This window comes from Hippocampus guttulatus, chromosome 16 (assembly GCF_054856545.1).
Source record: "Hippocampus guttulatus isolate MCC_2025c chromosome 16, RoL_Hgut_1.0, whole genome shotgun sequence".
NCBI classification, from domain to species: Eukaryota; Metazoa; Chordata; class Actinopteri; order Syngnathiformes; family Syngnathidae; genus Hippocampus; species Hippocampus guttulatus.
Window position 1 is genome coordinate 6311010 of NC_141276.1, and position 18595 is coordinate 6329604.

Here is an 18595-nt window from a genome sequence, read left to right on the forward strand (position 1 = left end):
AGATGACAGTACGTTTTTATCGAGCTTTAAACATTCAAACATATTTATATGGTAGCTAGCAGGTTACATTTTGATTCATGGAGAAAGCAGTAAGACACCAGAATTTTTTATAGGTTAGCAATCAGGCTACTTCCTGCTAATGGAGACCCTGCCATTGGCAGGTGTGGGGAGGCGGGGCTGCCATGCGCCTCATTTGACAAAAGATGTAATCTTATATCTACCCTTTTAGCCAATATTTTACCATTTCACCACAAAGTCAAACACTTTTCTACCACAATCCTGCTAACCAACCAACCAAACGGCAACCATAACAACACCTCTAGCCGCTTTGACGGTCGACGGGCAATTAATTACAAACAGTTAACGTGTGTGGCGCTAATGATTGCGGCGAGGCCGAAGATAACTTCTCGACAGTTAGGCTGGGCCGGGCAGAGCGCCAGCCAGCCACATTTGGGCTATTTTTAGCTTGCTGACTCCAGTGAAAGCGGTGCAGAATGAAGAACTGAGGACACGATGCCAAAATGTGAACCTGGTCCAGATTAGTGGCACACTTTTGCACGAGAGCACGGTGGAGACATGCAATGAAAAAAAAAAAAAGGATTAAGTATTTACTGTGAGTTCATGTATCTTTGGTAGTGGTCGCCATGGAGAACCACAGAAAAAAAAATGTCAGCAACCAACATTTGCGCGGAATAAGTAGATACCGGTTTGTTTATATGTTGCTTTGGATATGGATGCAAAAACACAAATTATACTGGATACTGACAACTCAAAACCTGAGCAAAATACTGTGCAACTAAGTTGAAATAGCATTTAAAACTTCTTTCTGGCTGACTGTAATCTGTGTGCATGTGTGTGCATGAGTGTGTGTTGTCTCATGTTTCCCTCCCAGGACAAGACCCAGGCTGTTGCTAGGTGCTGTGACCTCCAAAAGCAACACATTCGCGGATGCGGACAGTGCACCCTGCAAAGAGAAGGGCTGCATTTTGCCCCCCCCCCCCCTCCCTCAGCACAGCCACAGATACACACTTAAATACACCCTTAAACATCCAACGGTCGTTTAAACTCACACTTCCTGTGTGGGAATAAAGATTCATAAGCAAACGGGGAGACTTTTGTTTGGCTTGGACCACAGCGATACAATTTCGAGCCTGACATCCATCTGAAAATGGTTTGCATCCATCTCATTTCTATCCTGCCCCCCCCCCCCACTTGTTATACAGGTGCAACTGTCATGTTGCCCGTCATTTGCTACAGCCAGCACTTCAAGCCCAAGGCAGAGCCACAAAAGAGCAAAGACAGTTGGCAAACAAACTAGACTATAACAGTGGCGGCTTGTGCATACGTGTGTCTGTGTGGTCGCGGATTTGCCTTTGTGTGCATATGCTTGTGTTACAAGTCGCGCACAAAGGGGAACAAAAGTGACTCGTCGCGATGCGCATTCGTCAGGCTACAGCTGGTGCCCCTATTTAAACTTCATGCAGGTGTGTGTATCCATAACTGGATAGATTAGCCTTCACACTGCATTTGGGTTAATAAACAATATGAATGGGTGACGACTGCCGAGTGACAGAAAGGTGTCACGAGCATGATAAGCCTTTTCAACAATTAGCACCAATGGACACAAAGGGCCATGTTTAGAAGAAAAGAAAAAAACAAGGTGGCCCCTTAATTTGAAATTGAATTGGAGATTGGTGACAAATTTTTGATCACATTGATGAACCGTGACACAACACTACCTAATCCATGAGGAGGTCTGAGGTACCAACAGTGATCGACAGCGATCGATACGATCTCCTACTGGACACCTGGAGTATCCACAAAAGTAATTCATGATACCTAAAGAAGTACAATCCTGGATTAGAAGAAAAAAAATTATAAATTGGACCAAAACGAGGGTCACATCCAAAATGTACCAGTTGAGCCAACATTGGGCCCTTCTTCAGGGGCACGGATTCACATCCCGCTCTGGGCGGCTTTTCAGCGGGGATCCCGGCGACCCAGCAGGAGGCCCAAGCAGTGCGTGGACACCCGAGCACCGGCTGCTGTCACAGCTCTGTTTACCGCCACCGCCGGGAAGCCGTGACAGCATGTTCTCATGGGAGCCGGCCAACATAAACACTCATCCCGACGAGAACCCTGCTGAAAGTTTCCCAACAGGCCTCTGTCAGCCTTATCAGCCTGTGTTTTGAGTTGATCCCCCCCCCCCACACACACACACGCTAAGGTAGCTTCCTCCAGGTTCCTCCATCCATCTTCATGACAAGTAGTGCTCAGCCATGATAACAGATCAGCATAACTATCACATGGAAACATCTGGGCACGAACTGTGACCTGTAGGCGTTGCCCTCGGTTGTACGCGCTTGTACACAAAGAGACACAGTCTGCACGAATGTGTCTCCTTGTGTGTGTGTGAGTGTGTGTACTACCCACTGCACACCCCTATGGAAAAAAAAAGCGCTATCTGGTGAGAAACAAGCTCAAATTGTGCTTGTGTGCAAAATAAGCGGGCGCTTCAGAGTACACATGATGGCCCGGCATGATTTTAAAGTTGCTCATTCAGTTGAACGAATGAAAAGTTACAAAGTTCTTCCTTATAGTATTGGCACTCAATTAAAGCGTGTCCAAAGGGGCATCAAGAGGGAATCAAGTAGAGGCAAGGCTGACATCTAGCGGTTTTATTTTGTATTGCAGCATATAGATTTGAGCCGAAATTTATAACTTCTCTCTTCAAAATAAATACATAAATAAATAAAGACACGTGGGAACTATTCCATGAAAGGCCTCACGAATAAACCATGAGAAAATAAGGAGGACAACATTTTGGCCCCCAAAGTTTGGCCACGACAAACGTGGTACATAAGGATTTTGCATGCCGAATGGTACTCAACACAAAATGGCCATTCATTTGACAGTAACTCAGGGGAAAATTATTTAGAGCACTTTAAAAACAACCACAACTACATACAAAGTGCTGTACAGAAAGTGAAAATGTCACTCTAAAAGAAATCTGAGTCGAAAGACAAATAATAAACGTGTGTTTTCTGACGAGTTTTATGGGTAGACAGAGAGGAGGCTTGCCTAATGTTTATCGGGAGGTGTAGTCTGTTGACCCGAGGCACCGGCCAGGCACGTAGAGGTGGAGCTCAGAGAGATAAGGTGGGGCGGTACTGTTTGAGGATTTAAAGACAGATAAAATAATCTTACAATGCACTCTAAAATGCTTCTTCTTATGAGCTCCAGTTAGGAGGGGAGCAGCAGCATTTTGGACCAACTGGAGACACTTAAGGGAGGACTGTCCAACTCCAAAGTAAAGTGCATTACAGTAAAAACCGTATGATAAGAACAGATATCATAAGAAATGTTTGAAATATGCTTTAGGCAACTATTGCGGTCCACCAAAACTAAGGGTTTAAAACGCAACAATTTGTGTATTTTTCTTTCAATATTTATAACACAGTCTGACAAACATATGTGAGTATCTTGTTTATGGGTTTTATACCCTGACTCATTTTTGCATCCAGATCAGAGATTTAACACACCCTCCACATGGCACAGACAGATCATATAAACTGGGGATCTGTGGTTCGGAAAGAGTTAAAAGGCGGGACAGATGGCGGGCCTGACCCACTGACTGCATGTATACGAGTCGACAGGAGGGCTTTGGAAATGATTGTTTTGTCATTATATTTCCATTCAGCTATTTCATTGGTTTTGTCTTTGCAGTGCTGGTCTGCACTGGGATTCCAGTCTGGGAATGTTGGGGGTGGGGGGGGGCAGTTAGGGGATTTTACAAACAATCTGATTTGATTGAAAACACGAGCAAATCCGCATACACTCACATTCAATCTCGCAGACACACTGACGTCCCATAAACCCACTTCTTAATCCCAAAGCTGTTTAAAAAAAATAAAAAATTGTAGCCACTGTGTTTCACGTCACCATAAATCCCCCTCTATCTAAGTCTCACCCTCCCTCCCATCCTGCCTCACTAAGTCCGAAATCAGGCAAAGCAGCTGGCACCGCCATCATCATCATTATTAGCCTAACCCCGTTCTGGAACGTTTGCGGCCGGACAGTATACCTGGACAAGGTCGCTGACAGCCAGCCTGCAAAGGATGTCCAGGCCTATTTCTGGAACCATTTCCTAGACGCGCTCACCAAACACGACACGATCCGACCAGCTTAAAAGCGAGGAATTGTGCCAAACCGGGATATGTAATGTCAGACGAGCGGCGGCAAGCATCTTTTATGCCTGGTGATATAAGAGACCTGATGGATTATTTTTAAAAGGATTTTCATTATTTTTTTAAAGGTCCCTTAAGAAGACTTCTTTGGAAAAGCCCTTTTGGGGATCGATTCGGCTATACTCTGCAGCAAGCAGAGAAACTTCTTCCCCACCCGCTTGCCTGCAAACAACCGCTGTGCTCTTACAAAAACGTGCATTAGCATCACAACGTTCAAGGATTTGGACTATCGAGGGGAAAAGAGGAGGTGCGCGCTCTCGGCCGGTCGCAGCATCAGCATCAGCATCAGTATTCCATGCGCGTGCCCGCACCGGTAGAAGCTGCCCGGGAAGAAGAAGAGGAGTTGGAGGAGTTAAAGTTGGACCGGGGGTGGGGGGAAATAAAGAGAGGATGCGTTGAAAAGACGTTCCACCGTCTAATTAACATTTTCGATGCGGGGGAAAAAGGCGCCCTAGATTGAAGGATGACTTGCAAAATATTGACTTTATGCTTCTTGTCTTTGGCTGTGCGACGCTGCTCTTCACGTAAGTGTCGTGCATTAAATTTGCTGTTTTTTTTGTTGTTGTTATGTATTTGCATTGTGTGCGTTTTTTGTGCAAAAAGTTGCGCGCAGTAACGAAGCAGCGAAGGGCATGTTGCTTCTGCATTAGAATTCTTGAAGGGCACATTGTCATACCGTCTCAGGATATAAACGTTTCTCTGCGCTTTTTTTTTTTTTTTTTTAGCGAATGCAATTTTATTTTAGGATTGCAATCGGTCGTTTCCCACTGTTTGCGTGCACGCAGACCGCGCGGGGAGGGAACAACGTCAGAGAGTCCCGCAGAATTAAGGTGAGCGCGGACGGGACTGCAGTCTGCATTGCAGTGCTTTCACCCCGCACGCAAGTTTGTGCCCGGCGCAGCAGCCTCAACTTGCACCACACGGACAGCGCTGCAGAGTAGATGCGGCTGTGTCGAACACATTGTGAATATCAAGCGTGAAATGAAGATGTAAAAGGAAGACGTTTAAACTGAGACTTGAGAGACTATACGACTCAGCGCCCCGACGCGGACCAGCCCACTGCATCATTTTTGGGAGGGAGAGGCATGACCTGTCAATCAAACAGCCTGCACGTACTTTACCCCCGGGAGGGGTCAAGGACCCCCCCAGCTCAGATGTTAAATCAGGCTTAAATGCGCTGGAATGAAATGACGATTTAATGCACGGTTGAAGATGAGTGCAGGTCTCTGCATTACAAATTAAAATCCCAAATGCTTTTTTGTATATAGTAAACACCCAAATCAGAATGAAATTCTACAACCAAGTTTGTGATACCGATGCAGAATGCCTGTTATGACTCAGTAGTTTTGCGGTGAGAAAGATGCAGAGGGATGGGCACCGGTCACGTGTCTTGAGAAGACTTTGAAATATAAAAATAATCTGGCAGGCCATGTTTTGACAACATAAGATAAAAATAAGCAAACAATTATTTTAAGTGTAGAGTTGGATACTGCTTGCAATGAATGGACCGTCTTCCTGGATGAATCAATATACTTGCATAGAGCCGGAGTTGATCAAATGCTATGTGGAGGCCCCATAGTGCAAAGTGCCTAGAGGGCTAAAAGTGCTAATAATGACGAGGAAGGATCTCTAAACAGCTCCAACATGAAAAATTGGACTGCAGTGCCAACAGTGGCTCAAAAGGCTGCACATAGTGACTAGAAAGGTTGCCTTTAGTGCCGATTGTGACTACTAAAGGATGCATATTGTACCAAATAAACTTGTAAGGCTACCGATAGTGGCGGCCCGGTAGTCCAGTGGTTAGCACGTCGACTTCACAGTGCAGAGGTACCGGGTTCAATTCCAGCTCCGGCCTCCCTGTGTGGAGTTTGCATGTTCTCCCCGGGCCTGCGTGGGTTTTCCGGTTTCCTCCAAAAACATGCATGGCAGGCTGATTGATCACTCTAAATTGTCCCGAGGTGTGAGTGAGGGTGTGCATGGTTGTTCGTCTCTGTGTGCCCTGCGATTGGCTGGCTACCAATTCGGGGTGTCCCCCGCCTACTGCCCGAAGACAGCTGGGATAGGCTCCAGCGCCCCCGCGACCCTAGTGAGGATGAAGCGGTTCGGAAGATGAATGAAAAAGGCTACCGATAGTAACCAAAAAGGCTGTCTCTAGTCTCGATAGTGACCAAAGAGGCAGCAATACTCTTTACAAAGTGCCTATAGTGCCTACTCTTTTAAGCTACAACTAGAAATGCTTCCTTTAGAACACTAGTGACTAGAAAAACTGCCTATGGTGCCTATTGTAATTACAACTCCCCTAACTTACACATAGTTCCTCATATTGTGAGGAACAAGGGGCCGATAGTGACTGGTGTCTATAGTGACTTAGGAAAGCTGGCTATTGTAAATAGAAAGACCGCCCACAGGACAAGAAAAGCTGAGTAAAGTGCATATAGTGTAGTAACGATAAGGCTGTCAACAATACCGATTGTGACAGCAGCATCGCAGGTCGGTGACGCTGGCGAAAAGCTCCTGCCCACCCTTCTCTTCCTCCTGCTGCTCTCTGCATAGCGCCGCTGCAGGAGAGATATGTCAGCTCGTTGGGCCTGTCCCACACTCATCCAGAAGACCGATGAGTCAGCGCAAATAGAGCCGGCGCTCTAAATGTGGCCACACTGTTTCCACTCAACAGACGGTTACTGATGAATTTGTAATAGGTGCAAGGGAGAGAGAAGGTGCCTTGGGGGCCACCTTGAAGCATGCACGCAGACCTCAGGGTTGCAACTTGACAACGCCCTACAGCGGGGTGCGGAGCTTTTATCGAGTGGGGCAAAGGAAATAGTTGCCTCCCTTTTGGTACTTCAAGAAGAATTAAAGCCGATCAATGTCTTCCATTAGAAACAACGCAGTGGAATATTTTGGTTCTGGCTTGGGTTGTGCACGACCCTGAAATATGTCAGAGGATGGAGGCACAACCGAAAGGTTGAATTAATCTTGCAAGCCTTGACTCAACAACCGGGGATGTCCTTGAGGAGAAAGACACCGAACAATGCTAGGATCCTTCCTTTTCGCATTTACGTGGTCAAGGTGCTGGACAGTCATCCACCGCCGTGACACAAGCGACACGAAGAAGACGGATGGCGGCTTTTAATAGTTGGAGCAGCAACTCACCTTGACACAATGTGAAAATGATTTGGACAGAAGAATGCACTGACATTTAAACTCTGCAATAGTAAATCTAGGCCGCAGTCAATTTTGTATTTTTTTTTCAAAAATGTAATTCACATATGTTCCCACTTGGAGAGTAACTACATTTAAATTACTCATTGGAATACATGAGAGAAACCCAGAAGGCCACAAATAGCACAGGAGCAGTGAGTCCGACATTGCTGCAGCCTATGAGATGTGGCCAGTATTAAATAGGACATGGCAGGTCAGGAAAAGAGAAGAGAGGTGATCTGTCAGCGCTACAACCTATGAGGAAGGAATGAGATGCGTAGAAAATGGGACAGGATCAAGTCAGGACAGAACAGGCCAGGATAGGACCGCAGCAGTGAGCCAAGCAGTGCAGCACCGTGTCAGGAAGAGATGCAGCGAGTAGCAAAATAGGACAGGACATAATGTTACAGGACAACACGGGGCAGGGCTAGACAGAACAGGACAGGATAGAAGCAGCGAGCCAGCCTGTGCTACACCGTGTGACGAAGGGATGTGTTGAGTCGTAAATAAGACAGGACAGAACTAGAGCAGTAAAAAGTTGCATGTGTGGAAGATATGATCACAAGGAAGGTTTCTGCTGTTACAGAATTCCCAAACATCAAGCAATTTAAATCCCAGGGGTTGAATAAGTCCTTCATTTGAGTTATCAGCGGTGTCTAGAGTCCCTAGGCTGGCAGCTTTTAGTTCCCAAACTAAATTGGAATTTTGGTTGCCAGAGCATGCACGAACATTTAATTAAAATACAAAAGGTGTCTCCCTATTATGCAGGGCCCGAGTGACTTTCATTAATGTTCTCGTTGATAATGCTCACGCAAACAACATTTCTTCATCTATTTTTTTTTCAATCATATATTATTTACCCGCAGAAGAATGCGTGGACCCACTGGTGTCTGGCCTCTACGCCTCTTCCTTCCTGGCCTCATCTAGATATAACTTTCTCTACTCTGCCAATTTCGCCAAGTTGTATGGTAAGTTTCGAGTGCATTGTCGCTCAAGATATGAATGTTTGGCAAGTATTCATACCTGGAAAACACACTGTCTTCCTCGTAGGCAGCAGTGGCTGGTCACCCTCCCCCAGAGATCGGCAGCCGTGGCTGCAGGTGGATCTGGGCAGGAAGTACCGTCTAAGGGCCATCGCCACCCAGGGCACCTTCAACTCGTATGATTGGGTCACCAAGTACACCCTTCTTTACGGGGACAGGCCAGACGCATGGACGCCATATATCATGAAAGGAGGCAACTCGGTGGGTGCCACAGGCGGGGGTCGGGGGGGGGGGCATTAAACCCGTGGTGGATTTTTACTGGGTCATTGTATCCTAATAACGTCTGACCATTCATACCCATTGGGAACTAAAGTGACGGTTTATTCTTTGGCTCATCTTTCTTGTTAGCGCAAGAGAACAGGATAGTGACTGCTCTGCAGTACTGCAGAAGCAAGGCTGATTAGTTCTTTGATCTCAGCATCCGTCGTTCCCCAAACAGCAAGACCTCGCCCACAAGACATCAAGAAAATGAACCCCCTTTTAGGCAGGAATTTCAAACAAGAGCTGGAAGACAAGGTCATGCAAGAAGACAACAAACAGAAATTAGCAAAGGCGGATATGGTTCCGAGGATCACCTGTGCGCAAAACTACTTACACCCGATTCATTGTTCACTCATTGCAGGCAATTCTGCAGTCAGGGAGTATTTTACTGTGCTCATTGTCAACTGACCGGAAGATAGTGCATTATGTCTTCCACTGACAAATCTCATCTCACCGCCACTGTATCAACACCAGCGTCTTAATGAGGCTGTGACTCAATAATGCTCGCCGCCTTGTCTGTTTGCAGACTTTGCCTGGGAACTGGAATTATTATCAGGTGAAGAGGAATGTCTTCCATTACGCCTTTACAGCCAAACACATTCGCCTGCTTCCTTTGGCGTGGAACACAGAGAACGGAGGGAAGATCGGTGTGAGGCTGGAGCTGTTTGGATGCCATTACGGTAATAGAAAAATTCAGCATTGTCACAATTTCTAGGATTTTTGTGCAAAAAGTAACTTGAACCTTTTCAGGGATAGCGGTTACTACAGTGGACAGCTTATCACGTTATCTGGTTACAGGGTGTATGAAAGGGTTAATGCGTACAGAACAGAAACCCTAGTCTAATTCTTTGGTCAAAATGTTCTCCATCCCCTTAGATTCACATGTGCTGCAGTACAACGGGGACGACTCGGTCGTCTATACGTACCCTGGGAAGCGGTCCCGCACGTTAAATGACCACATTGCCATAAACTTCAAAACCCTGGAGCAGGATGGTGTGCTGTTACACAGCGATGGAGTTCAGGGAGACCTCTTCACTCTCGAGCTAAAGAGAGGTCGACTCTACCTACACATCAGCCTGGGTACAGCCTGACTTGAGATCAGAGCCACATTTGCGGAACACACCGTCATAAGTCTTTAGCTAATTTCCCGGGTTCTTTCTTTGTTTCAGGAAGTAGCGTTATACACAAAACCGATGGTCGCACCACTCTAGTAGCTGGCAGCCTTCTCGACAACCTGCACTGGCATTACGTCACCGTTAAGCGTTCAGGCCGTCAGGTGAACTTCACTGTTGACAGCCAGACGGTGATGGCCGTCTGTAACGGAGAGTTTAGTCACCTGGATCTGGACAACAAGGTAGGCTAGCGTCTTTGACTAGCCGGCATCTGAAGAACATCTTGACCAAACTGTTTTGGTTCTTTGGGTCTGTCGTTTAGTTGTATGTTGGTGGCGTCATCGAGCCCAAAATGCCTCACCTCCCCACTACCCCAAATTTTCGGGGCTGCCTGGAGAACGTCTTCATCAACGGCATCAACATCATCTATAAGGCTAAGCAGGAAGAAGCGGACATCATCATACCAAGAAAGGTATTCCGTCTAGAGTTTCGATTCACTGAAGAATAGTGATAGATTGATTGAGGATTATTTTTTTGTCCCTCACAGAAAAAGCTGCATTTTGCCTGCCGGGACATTCTTCTCAAACCCATGACCTTCGCCGGACCGAACAACTACCTACAAGTGCCGGGCTTCTTCAGAAGGCCACGCATGTTTGTAAAGTTCAAGTTCCGCTCGTGGGACTACACGGGGTTGCTCATGTTCACGCGCTTTGCCGACGACCTCGGCGCCCTGGAGCTCGGCCTTAGCGAGGGGCAGATCAACGTCACCATCTTTCAGCCTGGCAAGAAGAAACTGCAATTTGCCGCAGGTGGACTTATCGCAATCATGGGAGAAACTTTGTGGTGAGAATCCCCGATCCGACAGGCTTTTCTTCTGTGTCCAGGTTACAGGCTGAATGACGGCTACTGGCATTCGGTCGATTTGGCGGCCAGAGATAACCTCCTCACCCTCACAATCGATGAGGAGGAGGGTTCGCCGCTGAAGATCACGAACCCTTTCACAATACGTACTGGAGACCGTTACTTCTTTGGAGGTGAACTACAATCTAAGATCAACTCGAAAACAAAATCTAGATCCGATCATTCATCTATTAGTGTACTTTTGCCCAGGTTGTCCCAAAACCAACAACACTATCAGGAAGTGTGAGACCAAGCTAAACCGCTTTCACGGTTGCATGCAGCATATCTTCATCGACAATGAGCAGCTCGACATCGACATTATTTTGCAGCGGCAGTGGGGGCGCTATGCTGAACTCTTGTTGGGAACTTGCGGCATTACTGACAGGTGGGAAGCGTCCTTTCAACACCCCTGTTGCCCTTAAGGAGAAAACTCCGCTCATGTGGATGGAAACTACTTTTGTATCACGTTTTACAGATGTAGTCCCAATCCATGTGAGCATGAAGGCAGATGCATACAGTCGTGGGATGACTTCATTTGTCTATGTGAAAACACCGGTTATAAAGGGGAAGTGTGTCACATGTGTAAGTCTTGAACCCGCTAAACTTGGTCCCGTTTCTGAAGACAAAGCCGTTCTGAGCGACATGAGTTGAATTACTTCACAGCTGTGTATAAAGAGTCGTGCGAAGCCTACAGACTCAGCGGAAAGTACTGGTCCGGAAACTACACCATTGATCCAGATCTGAGCGGACCGCTAAAGCCATTCGAAGTATACTGTAAAATGAAGTGTAAGTAAGATTACTGACTTAGATTGCTTTCCAGCCTTGTCAAATGATGATGTTCACTCGGATCTTCTTCTTCCTTGTGATGTCTTGAACCGCTCCAGCATACAAAGCTTGGACTGTGATCTTGCACGACCGGGTGGACGGTACGAAGGTAACAGGGAGTTCAATTGACAAGCCGTACATCGGGAACGTCAACTACTGGAACGCATCTTGGGATGAAGTCACCGCCCTGGCCAACACCTCCTTGTACTGTGAGCAGTGGGTCGACTATTCATGCTATAAGTCCCGTTTCCTCAACACGCCCGGTGAGTCCCTCTTGCTAAGATGCGGGAAATGAAAAGCAAGGGTGGGTGTGCTAACACTCACTCTGCTTCAGGTGGAAGACCGTTTGGTTACTGGATTGGTCGCAATAATGAGAGTCACTACTACTGGGGAGGAACGTTCAGAGAGGTTCAAAAGTGTGGCTGCGCCATCAACCAGACCTGTGTTGACCCCAAGTATCAATGTAACTGTGATGCAGACTATAGACAATGGTGAGACAAGGACATAACGTTTATGCGGTCTGTAACATTTACGTGAAGTTTTCGGCATTGTCATTTTTAAAATTTCAGGTACTCCGATAAGGGCTACTTGGACTTTAGGGACCATCTTCCTGTCAGGAGGGTGGTGGTTGGCGACACCAACAGGACTGGCTCAGAAGCACAGTTCACAGTAGGACCTCTTCGTTGCCACGGAGATAGTGAGCTCAACACTTTGGGTTAATTTTTGTATTTGAGTATGTGAGTTGCTTTGTCTCACGAACATTCCACTGTTTACAGGAAACATCTGGAACACAATATCTTTCACCAAACCCGCCAACATAACCTTCCCCACTTTCAAGCCGGGCTCGAGTGCCGACATCTCCTTCCACTTCAAAACATATCGATACGACTCAGTCTTCTTGGAGAACTCCGATGATCACCTTAAAAACTTTATCCGGATAGAGCTCAACAGTGAGTTCAACAAGCAGTGACGTATATTTTCCTCATTTAGTTAGCCACTCTTCTGACCCTTTCTTACTGCTTCTTTCCAGCGACCCATCATCTTGTATTCGTCTTCATGGTGGGCGATGGCATCCAGAATGTGACACTACGCTCACCTGTGCCACTCAATGACAATGAGTGGCACTTTGTCCAGGCTGAGATTAATGTGAAATTAGCTCGCATCAAGGTCGATTACCAGCCCTGGACTGTCAAACGTTTCCCCAGTCAGACTTTTGTCACCATGAACTTTACGAATCCTCTTGTTGTAGGTAGGTAACTCATAAATATGACCGATCCATTAAAGGTCTCAGACGCAAGTTGCAAAACCACTGTCTTACATTAGGTTCCCGTAACCGCACCCAAAAACCCTTCTTGGGTTGCCTCCGAGGGTTGCGGCTGAACGGTGTTCCTCTGGATTTGGAAGGGAAAGTTGATGAAGAAAAAGGGATCAGGAGGAACTGTACTGGCCAGTGCCTCAATGCTACCATACCTTGCCGTAACAGCGGCCAGTGTATCGAGGGCTACGCTTCCTACACCTGTGACTGCAACAACACCGCATTTGACGGGTTCTACTGCCATAAAGGTGAATTCCTCGGGACAACTTGTCCGAAACCGAGAGAGGCATAACGATGATTCGCTTCTTACGTTGATCTCGTTTAAGACATCGGTGCCTACTTTGAGCTCGGCTCCTGGCTGAAGTACAATGTGCGGAAGAAGCCAATATCGGACGAAGCAGCTTGGGCTAACTGGATTGACCCGCATTACGACAATTTCAGTCTGGGGTATAACGACACGGCGGACGACATAGAATTCAGCTTCAGCACAATCTACAAACCGGCTGTGCTGCTCTACATCAGCTCCTTTGTCCATGACTACATTGCCGTCGTACTCAAGAATGATGGTAGGGACCGCAAGCCACAAGGCCATTCACCGTGTCGTGTATGTGCCGTTCTAAACCATCTGTTGACTTTCTCCACACAGGTAGCGTGGATTTGAGGTATAAATTGGGACTCATCACCCACAAGTACGAGCTGACCCGCCGTAACCTCGCGGATGGATACCCACATTATATTAACATCACCAGGCACAACAGGACTATCAAAACGCAGGTCAGTGCTCTGGCTCCTTCCACCTTACAAGCCCCAAAAAAGTGTTAGTCCTACTGAATCTTAGTGCTGCATTTGATACAGTCGATCATAAAATACTTCTCCAAAGGTTAAAGAACTGGGTGTAACTTTCTAACATCGTACTTCAGTGTTTTAAGTCTTATTTAGAAACCAGAGAGTATCTTGTGTCACGTGCAGTTCTACAATGCTCCATCCTCAGGCCTCTGCTATTTAACATTTATCAGCTCCCATTGGTCAGATCATAGAGAAAAATAAAATAAGTTACCACAGCTACACAGACACACAATTATACATCCCGGTCTAAATCACATGACCCTCGACAGGCTATGAATAAATGTATTGAGCAGTTAAAAGAATGGATGTACCAACATTTTCTGCTGCTGAACAAGAACAAAACAGAGGTTTTTGCTTTTGGAGCCAGAGAAAGAAGATTGGAAGTCTGTAAACGTGTCCACTTGTTACATCTTAAAACCACAGATTATGTGAAAAACATATTATGGACAAATAAATTTGCCTTCCCTTGCCCTAAAGACCAAACAGCGCAACTTTAGGTTTATATCATATCCCAGTATAAATTGATTGCTCCGTCTCCACAGGTGGATTTTATGGAGCCCATTGTTGAAAAGATAACTTTAGTGGAGGATGCAAGATTTGACTCTCCAAAGTCCATGTTCTTGGGCAGAGTGATGGGTACGTTTCTCAATCCTAAACTCAGAACATATCGGCTCCAATTTGAAAGAACTGCATTTTGACCGCGCCCTGTGTCTCTCAGAGGTCGGCGACATCGACTACGAAATCCAGAGGCACAATGCTCCAGGCTTCATTGGCTGCATCTCCGGCGTGAGATACAACGTCTATGCCCCTTTAAAGGCTCTTTTCCGGCCAAATGAAACGGACCCCCCGGTGACAACGCAAGGTTATGTCTCGGAGTCCAATTGCGGCGCCTTCCCTCCTGTTCTGGGTTACGTCCCGTGGGAGGTGGATCCATGGTTTACCACCATAGGTATTTGAAGTTCACCTCACCAACACACAACTATAAACACAGTCTTTCAGTTCTTAACCCTTTCAGGGACAGGGGTTACTACAGTGGACATCCTCTATCAGGTTACAGGTTATCATTATTGGTGCATGAAATGGTTAATGTGCATATCTGTTTTACAGATTACATATACATCCATGATGACCTTGGCCTATTTTGGATAATAGGTGAGTCCTTTACAGTTCTTGCGTATTAAGCTTGTCTTTCTGAATTTAAAACACCATTCAATACATTTTGAAAGGGGCCAAAAACGATATCTTCATCAATTTCCGACAGATTTTTTGACATTTCTTTCAAAGGGAAAGAAAGACTGAGCACAAATAATTGGGCAAAACTGATATGTTAAATACGATTTTTCCACGTTCTATCAATTGACGATGGGTCTTTTTTTAAAATGTCACATTTTATTGTCCACCTGAAATGAAAGATCCAATGTACTGTATTTTTACAGATTTGAATCTCAGTGTTGGCTTTTTTAATTTAGAAGCTGAGTGTCCTCCATCATTGTATTGCTGATGCGGGGACGGACTGTACCAACTCCCCCATTCCATCCATGTCTGAGACCTTTCCCGGATCAGCTCAGTTTTAGTCTGTCTGGGCAAAGATCATTTTACTGCCGGTCACTGTATTAATACGTCACCACCGGTCAGATTGAGTGGTGTTACGCTAATACGAGATGTCATCATCAAAGATTAATGCAAGGTGTGCCAACAAAGGACATGCCAAGCCTGGAATACAATTTAGGATGAGACAGTCTTTTTGTTGGAGGACATAATTGTGGAATTAGCGGTGGACAAAATTTGTTGACACGTTTTTTTGTCAGGAAAATGTCATTCATTATTAATATGGTCACTTTGGATGAGAAATTCAGCAGCAACAGCAAAATCCAGACCTTATTGTGTAGTGTATTCAATATTAGATTCAAGGAGGCCAAAGACAGAGCATATGACGGTGACATCATTCGATTTACTGTGAAAACACTGTTTGGCTGATCGAAAGTGCTGATAAAGCAAAAAAAAAGAAAGAAAATGAGTGCATGTTTCTGTTTGAGTGGTGCTTATCTCTCTCTTGAACTGCCGCAGTCATCGTCATCCTGGCGCTGCTTCTTCTGCTGGTGGGCTTGTATAGCATCTATGTGTACGCGTACCAGCAGAAGGGCACCTACCGCACCAACGAGCCCAAACACTTGGAGTCGCCCAGCAGCTCCCGGCCCCTCACGGAGACCCTAAGACGAGAAAAGAAGATCCTACCTGAAATTGACGAAGAATTCAGGAGCGGCTAAACTAATAAACCACACACACGCATGGGACCAATGGGACAGTGACTTTTGGGAAGGACTTACATAATTACATATATGTCTTTGCGTTGATTCTTTTGATTATGTTGGTAGTCGTCTGAGGGGTATGACTTGTGGGTTTAGCTACGATCACAGTTCATAAACAGGCCAAGAGAGTGCAGACAACAAAGGTATCACCAGAACAATGCTAGTTAATGCATGCTAACGACTGTAGCAGGGAGGGCCATGATCTGAGCAGTGGCCCTCGGGCCTGTGGGCTACACTTACCAGAACACCCAAAAGTGATATAATAAACTCGCTGCAATTCAAAGCACGCATTTTTAATTACCTGTATTGCTTAAATGTTGTTGAGTCACGCTGAGAGGTCGATGGGGAGTCACTCGGCTGTGCGTGTTGTTGTCGTTTCTGGAATCCTCTCGGATATCCTGGTTAAAGACTTATAGCAAGGCATTCGATTACTTTTTGCAAACCATCCCTAAATCTGTGGACGGACAGGTGGACTTACCTTAGCGGTGAGATCCACTTTTGTGGTGAGTCTAGTCATGAGGTCAACTGATACCTGGAGAGTAATGGGAGATGCTGAAGCAGAGTATTTGGCATTCCAGAGACGTACAGCAAACTGGGGACATATGAGGGTATTATCCAGCATTCAACCCCAATTTGACCTGATTTGATAATTAAAAATTGGTCATTAAGATGCGTAACAGATGTACCCATGTGGCAGCAGAGGCCTGACTGTTGTCGTTTTTGGGCTAAATGGGCACCAAAATTTCCTCAGTCACTTGGAGTGGGGGAAAAAAAAAAACACGATCCAACAGGAAAAGGAGGCTGGAATCTGAGCTGGTCTCAAATTTGATTTAATATGTCATATCATATGTTCAATTGCCCATCTTGACTAGCTATCATGCAGGCCTCCTGGGGAAAAAAAAGTATCACAATAAGTAAACCCACAAGCAATAACCAGTGAGGACGAAGCCAAATTACCACCAGAGTCATGTGGCTTAGGGTTTCCAATTCTTCCATTTCTTCTTTTTGTTGTGTTTTTCATTTTTTATTTATTTTTTAACCCGAGTTTGCGTGGGATGCAATGCCTGGTGCTGTAAAACGTTTGTATTTTGCGAAGTTCAAGGCCCTCCGCATGCAAGTCTCAAACTGTCCTGCAGGGTGAAATACTGAAGTGCCTCATCTGAGCAAGGTTGCCCCCTCCCAAACCCCATTCAAGTTACTACAAAAGCTTCATCAGATGGCGTTAGGATCCAAGAACAAGGAATCAGACTTTTATTCTTTTCTCAGCCCATTTGTGGCTGCCGATATTCTACTGTATGGACCGTGCAAAACCTGCACCTTCAACTGACAATCTGGTGACATCCTATCTCTCAATGTGTCCATGCAAACAAACAAAAAAAAAACTGCTTGTTTTTGAAAATAAGCCAACCTGAGTTACACACTTTGGATGAAGGAAGAACATAACAATTCCAAGTTGTGAATAGGTTTGTGTATTATGTATTCTAAGTCTAAAAGCTACAGTCAGGCAGTCCATTACCTCTTAAGAATGTATCCGCAATTCTGGAAGGCCACATTGTATTAGTAGTGGATCGCAGCTTTCCCGATTGCAATACCGTATCTACTCTACCTGTTTTTTAGGGCGGGGCTACATTGATAACGAGGGGGGCAAACATACACGTTCTACTTGGATCTGTCTTGCTTGTTACGTTTTGTCTGGATTTGAAGAGAAACCAATGTTCGGGTGGCGACGCTTACATATAAATATACACACACTGTAATAGGGTGCTTTTACACCAGTAGTTTGAGTAAAAAAATAAAATAATGTCCTCCTTTCTGCCAATTTGGTTTCAAATCCATAAAGCAAGTGAAGATATGTCAGTTATGAAACAGCTATTTTGCCTCCAACTGATAGCAACTGAAAAAGAAGAACATACTAATAGAAACCGCTGGTGTGAAAGCACAAAGTACATGTACAGAGAGCACCATGATGGTGTAAAATGCTCATGTTTTACTTCCAATTCACACACATTTGTGTATAGATTTATGCATCATGTCGTAGCACGGTAGCTGAAAGCCGACTCACTCTTTGCTAGCAGCTAACTGTGTACGTGAAACAAAGCATATAGCCTAGCATGCACACACAAAACAAGCTTCTTTTTTGCCACTGATATCCGCAGATAACACAAAAGTGAGGCGTGGAAATCAACTTTTTGAATGTCACACTATGTACTGTTTGCTCAGGGCAAAGACAGTTCCATTACTTGCTCCTTTTAGCTGGAATACGCCTCCAAAGGGTACATTTCATGGTTTGATTGTACAGTGACAAGATACTGGTAATGTACAGATGGCAATTATAGGCTCTATTTTTTAAGAGTGCGCCGTAAACAAGTGAATGTAAATGACAGCATTGCTCGAATACAGGTGTGTTAGCCTAGTTGTGCAGCTAGCATAGCAGTATCATCTCACCATCCGTGGTCCCCCAAAATGTGTCTGTGTGTGTGTGTTGTTTTCACTGTTTGTTGAGCTCGAGACAATAAACAAGCAGACGTGCACAGAT

General features: G+C 45.5%; 1 protein-coding gene across 2 annotated transcripts; it reads left to right on the forward strand.

The window, feature by feature from the left end:
• The first annotated feature begins 4008 nt into the window (after positions 1-4008).
• On the forward strand, positions 4009-18595 carry cntnap1 (contactin associated protein 1). 2 transcript variants are annotated; one of them, XM_086132181.1, is made up of 24 exons: positions 4009-4771; positions 8315-8416; positions 8499-8692; positions 9279-9432; positions 9629-9832; positions 9922-10106; positions 10187-10336; positions 10412-10673; positions 10749-10898; positions 10975-11149; positions 11240-11346; positions 11428-11550; positions 11649-11852; positions 11924-12080; positions 12159-12286; positions 12366-12539; positions 12620-12838; positions 12913-13152; positions 13231-13470; positions 13551-13678; positions 14293-14386; positions 14469-14699; positions 14858-14902; positions 15818-18595. In XM_086132181.1, the coding sequence occupies exons 1-24, from the start codon at positions 4711-4713 to the stop codon at positions 16015-16017; spliced, it is 3927 nt and encodes a 1308-aa protein (XP_085988307.1). In that variant the 5' UTR covers positions 4009-4710; the 3' UTR covers positions 16018-18595. The 2 variants fall into 2 exon arrangements, with proteins under 2 accessions (XP_085988307.1, XP_085988308.1); XM_086132182.1 differs by lacking the exon at positions 15818-18595 and adding an exon at positions 15220-15808.